This window comes from Centroberyx gerrardi, chromosome 12 (genome assembly GCF_048128805.1).
Source record: "Centroberyx gerrardi isolate f3 chromosome 12, fCenGer3.hap1.cur.20231027, whole genome shotgun sequence".
NCBI lineage: Eukaryota > Metazoa > Chordata > Actinopteri > Beryciformes > Berycidae > Centroberyx > Centroberyx gerrardi.
The window spans coordinates 25,179,707-25,197,832 of NC_136008.1; the positions used below are offsets into that span (position 1 = coordinate 25,179,707).

Consider the following 18,126-nt stretch of genomic DNA (forward strand, 5'->3'; position numbering starts at 1 on the left):
TTTCCCCTCCTCTCTTTATCCATTCCTTCGTACTTTTCACCTAACGTTCACCCCTCTCTGGGACTCTCTGCAACTTCTTTCCTTCCTTTCCCCCCTTTTTCTGTCCTTCCATACCACCCACTCAGCCAGTCTTTCCATCCCTCCATCTATGGTGGACACAGACTGGATCCTGCTAACTTTGATCCCTGGAAAAGACTGCATGAGTGTGTGTATGTGTGTGTGTGTGTGTGTGTGTGTGTGCATACACCCCTATAGCAGTGAGAGAGGATGTATAATAGCTTATTAAAGGCACAGGGAGGAGCACATTGTCGGAAACGAGCCTTGTTAAATGTATAGAATAGAGCGATGGCAGCGGATGAATGGACTCATTGTTGACTGTTAATCTCTTCCTCTCTCTGTTTCTCTGCCTCTCGCTTTTCCCCCTGTCTCTCTCTCCCTCTTTTTCTGTCTCTATCTCTGTCTTGCTCAACGCATCATCACATACGCACAGATACAGCAGAAACACTGACCAACACACACACACACACACACACACACGGCATGCAGGGTAAATTGTGTTTGCTGAAAATAGCAGGGGAAACCTGACCTTAGCGAGGTCAGTGTACTTTCACTGGGACACTGGAGCGGGGGTAGAGGTGGGTAGGGGAGAGTGTGTGTGTATTTGTTTGTTTGTTGTGTGTGTGTGTGAAGGGGGGGGGGGGGGGGGGGTTATTTGAAACCCATTTTCAGGGCTTTCCAGGAGCTACTAATTGTTTGGCAAGTAGAGAACTCTTTAGGGAAAAGAGGGCTATCTATAGACTTTGGTGCGTGGGTGTGTGTGTGTGTGTGTGCGTGTTTCTCATGGAGATAATGTGTACTAACCTTGCCTCTAATAAAGCCTGACAATGGACGGAGGAGGAGGAGGAGGGGGGGGAGGAGGAGGGGGAGAGTTCACAGGACGGGACTGAGTGATGGATGGATTGTAAAAGTAAAGCAGAATGCGATCAAACCAAGCAGTCATTGCTTGACAAGGCATCTCACAAGATAAGAGGAAAGACAGGGTTATACACATAGATATACAAAGGAGTTAAGTGTCCACACAACAGCAAAACATGACCAACAACATGGACCTTTGTGTCTAAGTCAAATGACGCTATGTCAGTCGCATTATAGTATATTGCAAAAATGAGTTTTATACATATAACAGCCTCTAAAAAGGGTAAGTCACACATAAATCACATACTTTTTCCAATGTATTCAAATTGCCTATGTGCACTATTATCATGCCTGATCCAGTCAAATGACATGCTTATCGGGCAGCCGCAGCATTGTCACACACGAGGCAGTGCTGCAATGTTTCTCACTGTGTTGCTGTTTGCAGGGCTCAGCTGCGCATGAAATCTAGGAAAACCTGGCGACTGTGTTTGCTTTGTGTGACAGTTTGTGCTGCTGCCTCTGAGCCTTTCTCCCCACTGTGAGAGTTGCTCCAGTGTACTAAGTGTGTCAACAATACCAGCTGAGAGGCAGCCTTCAATCCACACACTCCGACTGCACGGTAATCCTTAAAAGGGAGGGGGTGAGGGAGAGGGAGGGAGGGAGATGGTGTGAGTGATGGTGGTGGAGAATAAGACACTGAGGGAGAGAGCGAGAGAATAGGGGAGAAAGCGAGGTTGCCACGGAGAGAGAGAGAGAGAGAGATTTTGACGTTTCAAAGGCTTTCCCTATCACAGTCTCTGACACATTACATACACAGCTCACTATCGGCCCGACCCTGACAGCTGCACAAATTGGCTGAAAGAGGTTCCCTGGGCAAGGCCTTTGATCAGGTGTGTGTGTGTGTGTGTGTGTTTATGTGCGAGTGAGAGGGAGGAGATTTTTTTTGTACATTTGTGCATACTTGAATGTGTGTGTGTGGAGGAGGGCTCCCCTCTGCTCCAGATCTTGGTGGAATGAAATGAATGTACTGTAGATAGATAAGGTTGGCTGGCTGCTTTTGAATGGATGCTGCCAGTGTGTGTTTGTGTTTGTGTGTGTGTGTGTGTGTGTACAGTGCATGTGCCTTACTGTGTGGGCGTTTGCGATGTGTCTGCATGTGCGTATATGTGTGCGAGGTATCTTATCTTAAGCATGTTTAGCTTTTATTTCAATGATATTTTTTTATTTCATATGAAGCATGGTTTCTAGAGCTTCTAGGCTCTTGGGGGTTTTTACTAGGATTTGACACTTTGCATCAAACACAGAATCCATTTGATACATGATTTGTCTCTACAGAAATGTATAGTTGTGTATCATCAGCGTAGCTATGTACATTGACATTATGTTCTCTGATGATATCACCTAATGGAAGCATGTATAGTGAGAAAAGCAGGGTACCAAGACAGCTTCCTTGTGCAACACCAGAAGTTAGATCATGTTTCTCTGATACATGATCTCCAAGACAGATGAAAAATGTTCTTCCTGTAATGTAAGTTCCGAACCAATTTAGGACACATTCAGAGAGACCAACCCAGGTCTCGAAACAATCTATGACAGTATTGTGGCCGATGGTGTCAAATGCTGCGCTTAAGTCCAAAAGAACCAGAATTGAAACCTTGTGTTGTTAATTTGCTTAGTTGTTAATTTGGTTGAAGCAGTGAGGTCCATAATCACAGGCACAAACACATACTTGTCGGTACAAGTCATACACTGCTGGACACTGAGCAGCTCCACTGGAGCCGCTGGGAGTTTGATGCTTTGCTCAGTGTTTGTTGTCTAGTCAATCTTTGATAAGAGTCAGGGTTTCAGGATATGAGAGTTTAGCCTTTTATTGTCACTTTCTACATCCATGATATTGACACATAATAATTGCAATCTGTATTATGCATCTTAGATATGGAGAAAAGCCTATTGCCTGTCTTATTGATGTGCATGCATTTTTGACATTATTTCACAATGCATTGTCAGTAGCTTACCTTGGGCCCGGAGTCATAATATATTTTCTGTATGAGTATAGGGGGAAATGCTGGAAAAAAGACAAAATTGTAAATGTAAGGGTTTTAGAGGACACAAGTGATATATAGTAGTATTTGTCACAGCCGTTAAAATGAACTAGTACCCTGTAGGCTATAGTTTTCCCCTCTCTACTCTGTGCTTCGTCATGTTTTTGTGGAAGTGTATAGGCTCATTCACTACTGTTAGTATAAGGCTCAGTGGCCTGTAAATGACACAGCTCCACAGGCACCCTCTCCTCTTGGTCTACGTATGTTCAATCCTGTCAGCACTGTCTCTCTGAGCTGTGTGTATGCTTGTGTGTGTGTGTCAGTAATTGTGTGCCAGCTGACGGAAGTACAGGTAATAGATTAATATCAGAGCTAGCTGAGGCTGCACATTGCTGTGTGGTGACAACCTGTCATTATCGCAAACACTGGCTCACACACAAGCGCCCACATGCTCACTAGCACATGCATAAACACGTGCACACACACTCGCCGTGCATCCACCTCACTCGTTGACCCGCTCGTCAGCTTGCACCCCCCACCCCCACCCCCCGCCCCAATACACATCCAAGCACAGACATCACACTCTTCGTCTCTCTCTTGTCTCTCTCTTTCTCTCTCTTCTGTCCACTTTTCCGTCTCTCTCACACATCATAACAGCGCACACGGGAAGTGGCCTGTGATCGTCTCAGACTGCAGCGGGTTCTTGAACTTGTTCCATCCAGTTCCCAACTGCGGGACTGATGCTGAGACCAGAGCTCTTAGTCGGACCAGTGTTGCTGTTTTCCTCCAAACATCAAGGCAGCAGACCAAGTGTCTTTGAACACGGTTGCCATGCCAGCCCAACTGGCTTGTTTACTTCCTCCAAACTTAACCTTCTAATAGCTTGCCTGAGGCAGCGGGCAGCAGGCAGGCAGGCAGGCAGGGGTGGGTGTGCACATTGAAGCCATCAATTCCAAACACTCATTAATCCCTGCACTGCAAAAAAAAAATGTCCATCTTAACAAGTCACTTATTCCAGTATTGTGTCGTAGAATCTTGGTAAAGCAAGTGAAAAACCCTGACAAAGGAGTGAGACAATTTCACTCATTGTCATTGAAAGTTGCATCAGAAACATATTTTTTCACTTGTTTTAACAAAAAAAAAAAATCTCAATTCTAGACTAAATGACCTGTGATCACAGATATTTGGGCAGTGTGGATATATAATACATAGAATAGCGTATTGCTAAACTGCAGTACAGCCCCCTCCTGTTATTGATACAAATGCCTGTAGTTAAACTCGCTCTACTATTTACACATATGCAGTCTTGTTAAGCCCAGTAACCCAATCGTGCCTCTATTAAATGAACTGTTTCCTATCCTTAAGTGACCTCTCTCTCTCTCTCTCTTTCTCCTGCTCAGCAGTCCTATGCTCCTCCCCCTCCGCCCATGGCTCCTCCCAGCCCCAGCACCACAGGAGGAGGAGGTGGAGGAGGAGGAGGAGGAGGAGGGGGTCATGGAGGTGGGCTGATGGAGCAGCTCAGTAAGACCAACCTGTACATCAGAGGCCTGCCGCCCGCCACCACCGACCAGGACCTCATCAAACTCTGCCAACCGTGAGTTCTATTCTATTCTATTCATTCTATTCTATTCGTAAATGGGATCATAAACATATCCAAACTTACGTACTTATTTCTAGGATGAAGCTGTCTATATTGTTTAAGCCTTTTCACACAGCAGAGTTGAACAGCATTGCTCAGTCCAGTTCAGTCCAGCTGAGTTCAGTTCACTTTAGCCCAGTTCAGTTCAGCTTGTGGTAATTAGTTTGCGTGTGTGACAGCAGCTGGCTGAACTGTATTGACTCATATAATGAGTATCAAAAGTTTGCTCTTGACCTCTGTGTTCCTCCTCTGTGCTTCCTCAGAGGAAAAAACACAACCCAGCTGGGCCTAACCCATCCGCTCCCTTCTGCACCGGATCCTCTACACACTCACTCACATGGACACACACGCAAAGCCTCCTCTCCATGAACACACACCACAGAACAGGCCATCTTTAACAAATTTGCCAGTGGGGTGACACATGGAATATCTTACAACAGGGCAGGTCACTCCACTTGTTTCATGACGGCACTGAAACAGACTGAATAGGATTTAAATGACATTTCAGTTAAAGCTACAAGCAGAATTTGAAATTTGATGACTTTGACAACCCTTTGACTGCCTTAGTGGTAGTGTTTTACATTGCTGTCGCAAAGACCACTCGCCACTGCGCTAGCAAAGCAGTTTTTGTGACAGGTGTGGGATTTATTAAGTTTGCCCAATGCTAACAAAACTGCGCTCTCGTACCTCAAATTGACTGACTGTTACAGTCTTGTAATGTTGGTGTTTGCAACTGCAGTGGCTAATCGATGTGTGACAAAAAGATTTTTTTTTGCTGGCAAATATTTATATAAATGTAAGTAAAATTATATTTTATTGCTACATTGAGCTAGCAAAAAAGTTGTGTGTAACAGGTGTGGAATTTGTTACTTTTGCCAAATGCTAACGAGGCATTTTGGCTAACAGGCTAAAATGCTAACGAGACATTTTGGCTAACAGGCTAAAATGCTAACGAGACATTTTGGCTAACAGGCTACTATGTTATGATACTGAGCCTACCGGAGCGTAGCAATATAGTAGAGTGGATCTCTTCTTCTTGACAATACATTGGCGAATGATGTGGTTATCCTGATTATTCCAGGACTGTAGTAACTTCAACTACAGCAACAGTTGATGCTACACAGCTAGCTAGGCGCTGTGGGACTGGACAGCATCTGGACTTGTCTACTTGTCTATTTGTTCACCTACGAACACGTGGAGTGAGGCAGTCCTCCTCCTGTTTTGGTTGAGGCCGCTCCTTTGTGCTGTAAGTAAGAAACCAACACATAGAATAAACCAATTTTCATGGGGATGGTCTAATTTTTCTACAGCTATTATACTACGCTATCAAAATGATTTGAGAATGATAGATCGAGATAAACATTGTACACACAGGGGCTTTAAATTATCTCACCAACATTTTCTCTTCATTTAGGATGAAAAATAAGAAGAATAAGACTTGAAGACTAAAATACACACACACACAGACACACACACACACACACACACAATACCTTGCCCTTCCGTGTGTCAGCTGCAGTTCAGGCCTGTTGTATTTCAGGTTAGCCCTGGGGGCGTTCTGGAGAAGCAGGGTGAAAAATGGGGGCCAATAAAAGTTTCATTAGAGGCCCAGTCAGTGTGCCAAGCGGCCAGTAACATTTAGGAAAGGTCAGTGGGGGAGGGGGGCTGCGGGGAGTGTGTGTGTGTGTGTGTGTGTGTGTGTGTGTGTTGGTTGTTAGCCTTAGGTTCCAAACTCTCTGTGGCATTGGGAAATAGACTGAGTGACAGTTTCCTATCAGTCACTGACGCTTGCACACACAAACACACACACACACACACACGCACACACACATAGATACGCATGGAAAACAACATACAGAAATGCAAAAAGCACACGAAAACACACACACACACAGACACACACACAGGCATTTCATTCATGTGTGTAGCATGCAGTTACAATGAATAACGGAAGGACAGTCCCTTGTCTCTGGAACACACACACACACACACACACACACACACACACACACGGACACGCTTTTTTGTCTCAATGTCATCCTCATCCTTATTGTCACCAAGCGTGGCTTTTTTGTGTGCCAAACCGCCCGCCGGCGCCCTCCTCCCCCTTCCCATTCTATCCTCCTCCTCGTTCCCTCCATCCCTCCCTCCATCCCTCCCCCCCTCCTCTGTCTCTGTGCCAGTTCTCAGAGTGTCAGTGAAAAGTGCTGTTGTCAGCTGACATTTCCAATCACTCCCCCGGTCGCCCAAACTATGGACACACTTTTAACGTCTGGGGACAGAGCAGAACGCGAGCAGAATCTCAAGCAGAACACAAGGGCAATTTCTCTCTCTCTCTCTCTCTCTCTCTCTCTCTCTCTCTCTCTCTGTCTCTCTCGCTCGCTCCCACTCACACTTGTTGTCTTGCACTCTCTCTCTCTCTCTCTCTCTCGCTTGCCCACTGACTCTCTCTCCCACTTTTTCTCTTCGCTCTCTCACACTGTCACTGTCTTGTGCTTTTGCTCTATCTTTCCTTTTCCTTTTGCTGTGTCTTCTTTCTCATGCTCGCACAAGCTTTCCCTCTCCCCCTCTCTCTCTCTCTGTCTTTATCTATCCATCTGTCTATCCCTTTATCCATCCATCTATCCACCTCCCTCTGTTTCTTTGTCACGCTGTCTCCTAATCAGACAATCACACAACCCCTCCATTACCGAGGGGTCGCGCGAGGACAGGCGAGCTTTAACAGCCACTCAAAGGAGAAGTCTCTGAAGATGAATATAAAACACTGCATGAGTTCACAGTCTCTCGTTAATCATCAAGCGCTGAGGTAAAAACAGTTCAGATCTCGCTCTAAAACCTGCTGATTGGCCCATGGAAATATGGAAAACGCCATGCTAATGTGCTTTATTGCAGAGGACGCTCCATTAATTGATGTTTTGGTACCAGGCGCTGATTGGAAATGCAGATTCCATCCTTAAAGATCTTGCTAAAAACTGATTTGCTGCTCTGAAAGCCGTAATATTTTGGGTAGGTGTCTGTTTCTGTTTTTTTTTTTTTTTTTTTTCCAAATGACGGATATCTCTTGGAATGAAAGTCTTGTGCGTCACGGAGAGGGAGGCATTGCAGTTTTAAGTGCACAGGTTTACTTATTTTGGAGGTGCTATGTGATGAATTTCAGGAGTGGAGAGAAGTGGAGAGGTCAGGTGAAGGTCTCTATGACCAAAATGTAGGCCTTATAATTCCAGCCTTGTTTGGTTAACCCACATAGAGAGTTTAGAGTAGACACATAGAGTTTTTTCCCCCAAATACAGTATATCTATCAAATAAAATGTGATAACAACCACTCATATTATGTTCTGCTGCTCCAGTGAGATGTTTCTCATACCAAACTTTTATTTCTCTTTCTCTACTGCTTTTGATGTGTGACTTACTAGTTTTTGGATCTTGCCTGGAATTGAGCTTCAGCACTTTCAAACTGCACCAAATGAAAACACAAAGCAGGCTTAATTGTTAAGCAGCAACAGTGCGTTTGCTCGCACTCTTGTGTCCTCACACCTATATTTCACAGTGATTATATTCTCTAAACTGGTGATTCTCAACCTTATTCATATCAACGACCCCTAATTTAGTCCACATTAGGACTACAGACCCACATTTGATGAGATTTTGTCTGTCGGACCCAAAGCTAAGAATATTTTTATTGTTTGATATGATTCTGTCCAGAATTCCATGACTATCTGTATTGTAGGTAGAGAGATAACAGTGAAACTATGATCTAAACAGTCATTCTTCTACATTCTACATTCTTCTAATTGTGTTAACTTCTTGTAAATTGAATAATGGTGAAGTTTAATAATTCATCAATTTGCTGGGGACCTCCTGGAACCCTCTCAAGGACCCCTGGTGGTCCCCGGACCCCGCGTTGAGAACCACTGCTCTAAACAACACCGGAATTCAGTGTATTTGCAGAATAGAATTTACCCACCTTTTTAGCCTTGGCATAAAACTTTATGGCATAAATTCATGATGGCATACATCATACCAAGTAGTATCAGCCTGATGTAAGGTATAGGATAGGGGCTTTTAATGGATTTTTGTATATATTGGTGGTTGTTTGATCACCGCCCAGAGGTCATAGTTTACCCCCCCTTATTATTTACCACTACATCACTGGGAATAGCAATTACACCGCCTTTATGGTCCTAACTCCTGAACGCGCCGCCAAAAGCGGAGCGCTTCGCAGCCGCTGATTTTATGAAGTTGCTGAACTTCACAGCGAGCTCTCTTTGGCAGACTCTCCTCTTAAGAGGCAGATAAACTTTACGTTCTGCTGACATCGAGCCATCTTATGAATTCACAGCGCACTGCTTTTTCATCATGGAAATAGTCCAGAAATCCTCATCTCTTTCTAGTGCCTGAAGATGTTAAAGGACATATTGGGGGAATGAATACTAAGACTTCTGAGGCGCCGCACTCTCTCAATCCCGCCTATGTGTTTGTCTGTTTGAGTCTAACTGGCAGAGAGGGGTGGGGTGGGGGGGTGGGGGGATGAGGGAAATGCGAGAGACAAGACAGCTGTATCGGATCCCCAATTAGGAGATACCACACACAGAGGCAAACCTGCATGTACGTTCACGCGCGCGCACACACACACACACACACACACACACACACACACAGAGAGAGAGAGAGCCTCTGACAGAAGATAGAAAAATCAACAAACATACAGAACGTGCGCACATTCATACAGTATGTTCTCACTGACAGACAACCTGGAGAGAAGTTGAAAGAATGCCTGCGTGTGTGTGTGTGTGTGTGTGTGTGTGTGTGTGTGTGTGCGCGCGTGTGGGTGGGAATTGCGGTTGAGGAGACATCAAACGGTGAGCATCCATAGCTGACGGCGTTCCACAAGGGAACGAAAACACAGATCTGACGCTTCGAGGGCCCTCTGAGGGCTGTCATTAACACTTCACACACACACACACACACACACACACACACACGCACACACACACCAGAGCGCACACACAGATCGTGTCAAGCCTGCCAAGAACGAGAGCGCTGGCTTTCGTATTGACATTCCATCCTAAATCTTGACAGTCTGGAAAACACTGTCAATTCGAGCGGTCTTACTGTTCTTATTGTATTGCATTTATTTTGGGGGTGGGGGGGGGGAACAAAAATCAAACCCTCGGCTCTGGCAAGGATTCTAAGGCGTTTTCATGTGTTGAGCAGACACGTAGCTTATCCTAAAGGGATTGTCATAGTGAAAGGCTGTCAAGCGTACCCCCTACCACCCGTCCCCAACCCAGGGTGCTGCTGGAAACGTGGTTTTCTCCGCTTTAGTACTGTTGCGCGTGTGTTGCTTTGTCGCATTTCTGTGAAGCCGAAGCAGAGAAGGAATTTTAGATTGGCCAGCTGCTCCTTGGTGAGCACTTTGAAACTCAGGACAAAAAGCAACTGTTTTGAGAAAATGTAGATAGGGTGATATTGCCTTTCCCCAAGGACAGGGATTTGGTAATGGGACCAAGTCTATGGAAATGAAATGACGAGCAACAAGATAAAATGAGCAACAAGTGTCATGAAAAAATACCTTTGGTCATCATACTGTATAAACTGCATCAAAACACTCTATTATGACCTTTAAGGGGACAAATGAAGGATTTCATTCCAAAGCCTGTTTTTAGGAAAAAACTAAACAAACAAAAAAACTAACTTGTGTGAGAAAACTTTTTATTATTCACTCAGTAGTTCAGAATGTATATAATTCCCATTCCAAGTATAGAGCCATTTAAATGGATGGGTGCCTCTTTTTCCATAATGGTGAATATCTAATTTTGGAACATCACACAACACTGTGCTTTCCTTAGATGAAAAAAGAAAATTCAGTTTGAATATTAGATGATAGAAGTCACTTTTTTATGCTTGGTGCGCCATTGCTACACTGTTACTTCACACTTCACTTACATTATGGACTGTTTAGTTAAATGAAAGATTATTCTCAGGTTAGAGGCGACAGAATACACACTCAAATCCCTCTCAAAACCCATTCACCCACTGTTCCTTCAGCACAATGGGGCGCAATGGAATAAAGAAGTGCTAACCCTGACCATCTGGCTCCTTCTAGGCTCTTTTTTTGGTATGTTTTCAGCATTTGAATAGGCTGTTATGAGTGTCTCGTGTGTCAGTGCTGTTGGGTCAAGTGCAGGTCGATGAGATTTCAACCAGCTCCGGGCTTCTGCTGGAGTCATTGAAGAAAGAGTGAGGGACAGAGAGACAGAGAGAGACAGAGAGAGAGAGAGAGAAAGGGGGATTGTTCTTGGTTCCAGTTGGGATTTGATCACAGAACGTTCTCCACCTTCCTTTCATCCTCCCCCTCTTCATTTTATCCCCTCTATTGTCAATACCGACTCCCATCTCTTCCCCACAATAGCGGATTATAGTAGCTGTCTGAATAAAATGGAATTTTACTATTGAAGTCCACAATGAGACACCTTTTTGGATGGTGCCGTGTTTTTGGAATTTGACATTTTCCCCAAGGCTGTGCCGTCATCTTCTCTTCTCTTCTCTTCTCTTCTCTTCTCTTCTCTTCTCTTCTCTTCTCTTCTCTTCTCTTCGCCTCTCTGTATTCCTCTGTGCCATTTTTTTCTTTAAATCCAGCTCTAGACTGTGTAACAAGAGAAGCAACAGGTGGCTTTATACTTGTACACAACACACACTGATCTTACGGAGGCCAACACTCACGCACACACACACCCACACACACACACACACACACTCAGACACATAGAGCAACACATACAACATCAGTCGTATTTGTTTTCCACTTTGACTACTGGTGAAAACAGACAATATATTTTTTTCAGATTCATAATGTGTCACGCCAGTTCTCTCTCTCTCTCTCTCTCTCTCTCTCTCTCTCTCTCTCTCTCTCTCTCTCTATCACACACACACACATGTAGAAAAACAGTCTGGAAATGTTTCACTTCTCTGCAGGGAAAACCAATCTGATGGTGCATCAAATCTTTGTCATGCATGCACACATACTAACCTCACAAACACACACACACACACACACACACACAAACACACACACATGCAAGGGAAGCGCATGCACGCAAATACCGACATGCAGCACTCCCACATACAGGTGTATACACACACACACACGCACACAAAGTTTGAATCACACTGAGGCAGAAGTCAACAAAGCTGGGTATTGCCAGATGGTGTGTGTAATGTGTGTGATTACTGCTTTGGTGTTTTTGATCTGTGTTGTTGCTTTGTGTAAGTGCGTGCATATGTGTGTGTGTTTGTGCATGTGTGTGTGTGTGTGTGTGCGTGATTAGCACTGCCTTGCTCTGTGAGTGTTTTCCATGTCTGGAACCCTTGGATCGCTCCCCAACCCGCAGGCCAAAGACCTTGTTTACCACCAGCCGTGACTTAGTGAAACCACCAGGACAAACAACGTGTTTTGTTTCAGACCGTCTCAATCGGCGCCTTTGTAAATATACTAAAAATATCTCCAATCACTGGGAAAATTAAGGACAGTTTGAAAGCTTGATTTTTGACTCCCCCCCCCCCCCCCCCAAAAAAAAATAAAAAATAAAAAAATAGACGCGGTATTGAGACTTGATTCTTCCTCTCTCCCGGTTTGAAGATCATACGCGGCTCAGCTGTCATGTTATGTGTGATAGCAGCCTTTTAAAGGCTTTTTTCTGTCTTTATTGAAGTCTCCTGTCCCAATAGAGTGTGATGGGAGCCTGTCAGACGCGCTCGCCTCTCTCCCGCTCCTCTCCTCCACGCACAGAAACAGTCGGCTGACAGAGACTCTCCTGATGGTGACAACTAAATGATCTCTTCTTTATTAAACACCTCTTTCTATCTCTCCATCGCTCCCCGACTGCCTCCCCCCCTCCCTCCCTCCTTGCCTTTCGATGTCTCTTTTTATCTCTTGACTGACTGCTCTCCCTCTCTCTCTTTGTCTAGTTCTCGTTTCTCTTTGTGACCCCTCCTCTCTCTCTCTCCTCTCCTGCGCTCTGTCTGTCTTCCCCCCTCTTTCTCTCTCGTTCCTCTCTGCCTCCTCCATCGCTCTCTCTCGCATCCCGTCGTTCTGCTGAAAGAGGAGAGGTGATATACTTCTGTCCCTCACCTGCGGGCAGTCAGACAGTCAGCCAGTCAATCAGTCAGCCAGCCAGCCAGTCAGCTAATCAGTCAGTCATTCAGTCTCTTTGATAGTCACTCAGTCAATCAGCCAGCCAGTCAGCCTGTCATTTAGTCAGACAGTCAGTCATTCAATCAGTCAGTCAATCAGTCATCCAGTCGGTCGGCCATTGTGCAGCAGCGTTAAAACATTAATTAAAAAGTCGCATTCACAGTGCCAGGCAGTGATCCAAGCTGTTCTGCCTCTCTCGCTCTCTTTCTCTCTCTCTCTCTCTCTCTGTCTTGGGTTTTGTGTTTCTCCACTCTGCCTCTGTCGTGCGTCTCTCTTTCCAGGAGGGGGCTGATAGACCGGGCTGATAAGAAACTTTATTACAGTAACTTCTTTCTGAGAACAGAGAGCGGGAGAAGGGAGGTGGGAGGTGGGATGGAGGGGGGAATAAGGGAGAAAGACAAAGAAGAAGAAAGAAGCAGAGGCGGCAACTGTAAGAAAGAGAGAGAGAGAGAGAGAGGTAGTGGAATGGACAGGAGAAATGAGAGGATGACAGAGAGAGGTATGGAGGCTGTCTGCTCTCTTTTATTATAGGCCCTCCTAGCTGGGTTGGATGCCATACAGATGTCTGGTTATTATCATCATTTATGAGACACAGTCCCCATCTGCAGTCTGCAGCCTGCAGTTGGGATTTGAAACAGATAAGGGTGGAACAGATAGATAGAAGGATAGAATTTGAATTGAATTGAATTGAAATAGATAGAAAAGTGAGAATCTCTCTCAGAGCCCTTCAGAAGCTACCTTCAATTTTGGGAGTCAGTTCTTTTTTTTAAATATTTTATCTTCTGCGATTCTGTGAAGTGATTCAATGACTAATCAGAATGTTTTCTTCTTATTATTGTTACAGATATGGGAAGATTGTGTCAACAAAGGCCATCCTGGACAAGAACACCAATCAATGCAAAGGTGAGTGAACAACCGTTGACTTTATCCAGTATATGCATGTACTGTTCCATTTAAAAATAAGGTTTACTTTTGATGGACAGTTTTTTCAAACCAAAAGCTGCCTTTACAAAGTTATCATGTATTGGCTTTGTTTTCGTGAATTGCTTCGTCTTGTGCCATTTTGCATCCCCAATTCAATTGTGCCCAAAGGCTTCTAAAAAGGACCAAAAAATGACTGCTACGAAAATGACCACAGATATCGTATGATCAAACAAAAACAAATGAATTCAAAGTCCATGTGTTTGCAATTGAGTTCTGTGTCTAGCGATGTGGTGTAGCTGTATCTGTTTTGTATGTACATAACAGTATTGATGGCCATAATGTCCCTGAAGCTGTCTAAATGATGCGTATCTTTATTTTCCCTTACTTTTCTTTGATGATGATTTCAGGATTGCACCCTAATGATACTCCAGCACAAGCATGATGTTGGCATTTTAATCACTGGCCAAGTAGGAGCGGAGAACACCGTACAATGTGTTTCAAATCGCCGCCGTGGCGCGTGAGGCTCGCTCGAGTGTTTTTTGATGAGGGTCTGCTTGATTGTTGGAGTGGTCTGAACAAAGCGCTAATCAATGTGATTCTAGTAGTCTGCTCTTGAAGAGGCGCAGAAGAACATGTGTTCAGCGTGATTGCTGCTCATCTGCCAGAGTTGTACTCAGAGGTGTAGTGACATGGTTAGGACAACGATACCGAGGGCCATGTAATCAGAATATCAGCTGCAGTAGTGAAAGCAGAGAGGAAAAACACACTCCCACTGATGAAGATGGCAGAGAGATTAACTTAAACATCCGCTCTGAAAACTCTATTGGTTCAGTGATTATTATCTTGGATCTTTCTAATTGCACAGTTATCGAATTGTTACTATCTTCAACATTCCAATGCCTGCCTTGACATCACATAATCAAATATGGCTTTGAGCTTTGAGAGGATGTGGAAATGCCTGCTCCGACATCATTACAGCACAGCCAAAGGGAAGGTGGAAAATTCTATAAACCCAGTGATAATTATCAGTTATTTTTCCATTTTCTCAACTCATTCCACTTTTTTCATTTGTGCGACTTGAAATAGAGTTTAAAAACCTGTTTCAGTGTAACCTCAATGCTCCAATTCAGGATTTTTGCATATGTCAGTTATGGCTGCATGCTTGTAGCATCTTTTTGGGAAAGACAGATGGAAAATAATGTCTAATTGACTTTGAGATCACATCATATCTGAACAAAAAAAAAAAAAATTCTCATAGACACCATACAAACAAAGCATTAATCAGCTTCAAAACACATTGACAATGCATGTTTCACTGTCCCGTACTGCCAGTGATCATATAAAAATCTCAGTCGATACAATTTGAAAGCAAGAAACAATGTCCTCAATCCAAGAAAAGTAAACACGACTGAAGGATTGTGGTTTAATAGCAAGGCTCAGTGGGTCAACAATATGTTTTGCGGAATCGATTGGACAGCGGTGTCACAGGGGGTCAAAGACGTCTCAGGAGTCGAGTGCCGAGTTGACAGCCAAGTTTAATCACTCATATTAGTGTGGGTTCACTGTGGGTGGACTGAGAGTGACTCCAAAGCAAAGGCTCACATATGTAACTACCTGAGATGGTGTGGAATTTGTCCCTGTGTATGTATTTTTTCGTATTGTTTTTTATTTACTCATTCATTTAACAGGGATAACAGGGAAACCATAGCATTGTTCTGGCAAAGGCGCAAATATAGATCAGCTAAAGATATGTGTGGTGAAAGGTAAATGCATATAAGGAGGTGTGTGTGTGTGTGTGTGTGTGTGTGTGTGTGTGTGTGTGACTGAATAAGCAGGTGAAGCAAAGACACCACCCTCCCCCCACCACACACACACACACACGCACACACACACACACACACACACACACACACACACACACACACACACACACACACACACCAGATGCTACCAAAACCAATAGTATGGGGCAATCTTGGCACCAGATCTGGCACTATACTCTGGATATAGTGCCGACTAGGCCTTTATGAATACTAAACATCGAGAGAGGCTGTATCAAAATGCAAACCCACGCTTGCAGCTATAAATGTATGCTTATTATTTAATGCACAGAATGCAGCAGCTGCAGCGGGAGCAGCAGCGGCAGCAGAAGCAGCATAGGCGATTTTTTTTTTTACAGGCCCGGGCCCTCGTCAGCGTTTTCCACCGCTCGCCATCGTCGGCTTCATACGTCTCTTAGCCAGTCGTTAACTCACAATAGAGGAGTTTCATTATCAGCCGGCCATTAGAACGCCTTACAACCGGATAAGTGTTGGTTTGATTGCGGAGGCATTCAGCGGGGACAAGATAAGTGCTTAGCGTGACTAAGAGAGCACGAATTGGCACGGAGAGTTCCCTTGGAAAGGGAGGGGATGGGACGGATGGGAGGAAGGAGGGGGGGAGGTGGAGCGAGGGGGTAAAAATAACCTGGGGCTGACAGAAAAGGAAGGGAACCCTTTGAAACTGATGATTTAGCAGACAGCTTCCTCTTTTCAGGAAGAATTCGCAGAGAGAGGAGAAAGAGAGAGAGCGAGGGTGAGGGAGGTAAAGACAAAGAGACAGGTAAATAAATATAGGCTGCTTCCTTCACTGTCTGCGGAGATGGGGTGCGTTCGCTTTACATATCGCTGATGTACATGTGAAAACCTCATACCTTCAATTTTGGTGATTTTCGTGTTTTCGCTCCAATTGGATGACATCGGTGGTTCTCAACGCGGGGTCCGGGGACCACCAGGGGTCCTTGGGGGGGTTCCACACGGTCCTCAGCAAACTGATGAATTGTTAAACTTCACCATTACTTCATTTACAAGAAGTGAACACAATTAGAGAATGTAGGAGAATGACTGTTTTGATCATAGTTTCTCTGTTATCTCTCTACCTACAATACAGATAGTCGTGGAATTCTGGACAAAATCATATCTAACAATAAAAATATTCTCAGATTTGGGTCCGAGAGACAAAATCTCATCAAATGGGGGTCTGTGGCTCTAATGTGGACTAAATTAGGGGTCCTTGATATGAGAAAGGTTGAGAATCACTGGATTACATAGTCTTCTATGGGTTAAGAAAATTATAAATGATATCATGATTTGGTTTATGAAACCCTTTGAACTCCAAAAATGCACTGTCATCAAGTCTGCGTTTCTTAGCTCCTGAAAAGTTGACATTTTGGAGATACAAGGTTTTCACCACACAGCAATGATATGTGTAAAAAAAAAAAAAAAAACGTTTACTATATTAATTTATAGTATGCTTAGGCGAATAAACCCATACCCCGAGAATTACTCTCTAATTAATTATCATTTTGGCAAACAAAGAAAAGCAAACTTTTGCTTTGTTCTCCCAAATAATGTCAAGTCCTGGGCTTTGTAAAAACACACTGACAGTTTTCTAGTTAGCGGCGTGGGAGCCGAGGGGGAGGGAGAGGGCACGGAGGACAGGACGGAGGAAGGAAGGGAGAGGAAACCACTTTAGATTGTAAAGGATTTCCATTTCCCAAAGACAAGCTCCCTCCCTCTCGCTGTCTCCGTCTCGCCCCTCTGTTCCCCGCCGGCCTCTCTCTCTCCCATGGCTCATGTCAGTCTCACTCTCTCTCTCTATCACTCTCTCCCTCTCTCTCTCTGTTCCCCCTTCCCTCACTGCCCTCCCCACCTCTCTCTCTCTCTCTCTCTCTCTCTCTCTGTCCCTCTGTACTCGGTTAGCCCATTCTAATGGCCCAAGGCCAGGAACTCTGGGAGCTCAGGAGATTAGATGGGAACTAGGGATGTGTGTGTGTGTGTGTGTGTGTGTGTGTGTGACAGAGAGTATGTTTTTGTGTTTGTCCATCTGTGTCTGTGTGCACTTAACGTGTGTGTGTGCGTGTATATTTATGTGTGAGTGTGTGTTTGGTAATAAAATTTATTTTTTCATTCACGGCTGGAATATTTGTCAGGCCCGGCTGAGCAGGATGAATTTTCATCTCCGTGTCATCCTAAGGCCACAGATGGGAGGGACAGGGCAGAAATGAGACGGATTATATAATTCAGAGATATTATTATCATTCTTCCGTTCTCTGGAAATATCCTTATCATCGCGCCCAGAGGAGCTATCATTTTCATCCACACAGAGCGACTAGGAGAGAGTTTTTGTTGAACGGAAGAGGTTAGGTTTTAGCTGGTAGGTTGTAAAATCTGCAAATCGCAACACACTCAATGCTGTGTTGAGAACTGAACAGTATGTTGGGCAGCAGGGTTGAGTAGTGATTAGGGAGACTGTCCATCATCTTGGAAGGCCCAGGTTTGACCCCCTGTGACCACAACTCACCCATCTGAAGTGTCCTTGAGCAGGACCCTGAATCCCTACCAGATCCAGGAGTGCTGCTCTGTATCAGACCC

The 18,126-nt window shown here is 44.5% G+C and overlaps 1 protein-coding gene across 1 annotated transcript in view; it reads left to right on the forward strand.

Moving 5' to 3' along the window:
- Positions 1-18,126, forward strand: part of LOC139931834 (RNA-binding motif, single-stranded-interacting protein 3-like) — a 116,871-nt gene that overhangs the window by 24,235 nt on the left and 74,510 nt on the right. Inside the window, exons 2-3 of the mRNA XM_071925444.2 lie at positions 4,358-4,551; positions 13,635-13,693. Coding sequence (XP_071781545.1) covers positions 4,358-4,551; positions 13,635-13,693 — 253 coding nt within the window. The remainder of the gene's footprint in view (positions 1-4,357; positions 4,552-13,634; positions 13,694-18,126) is intronic.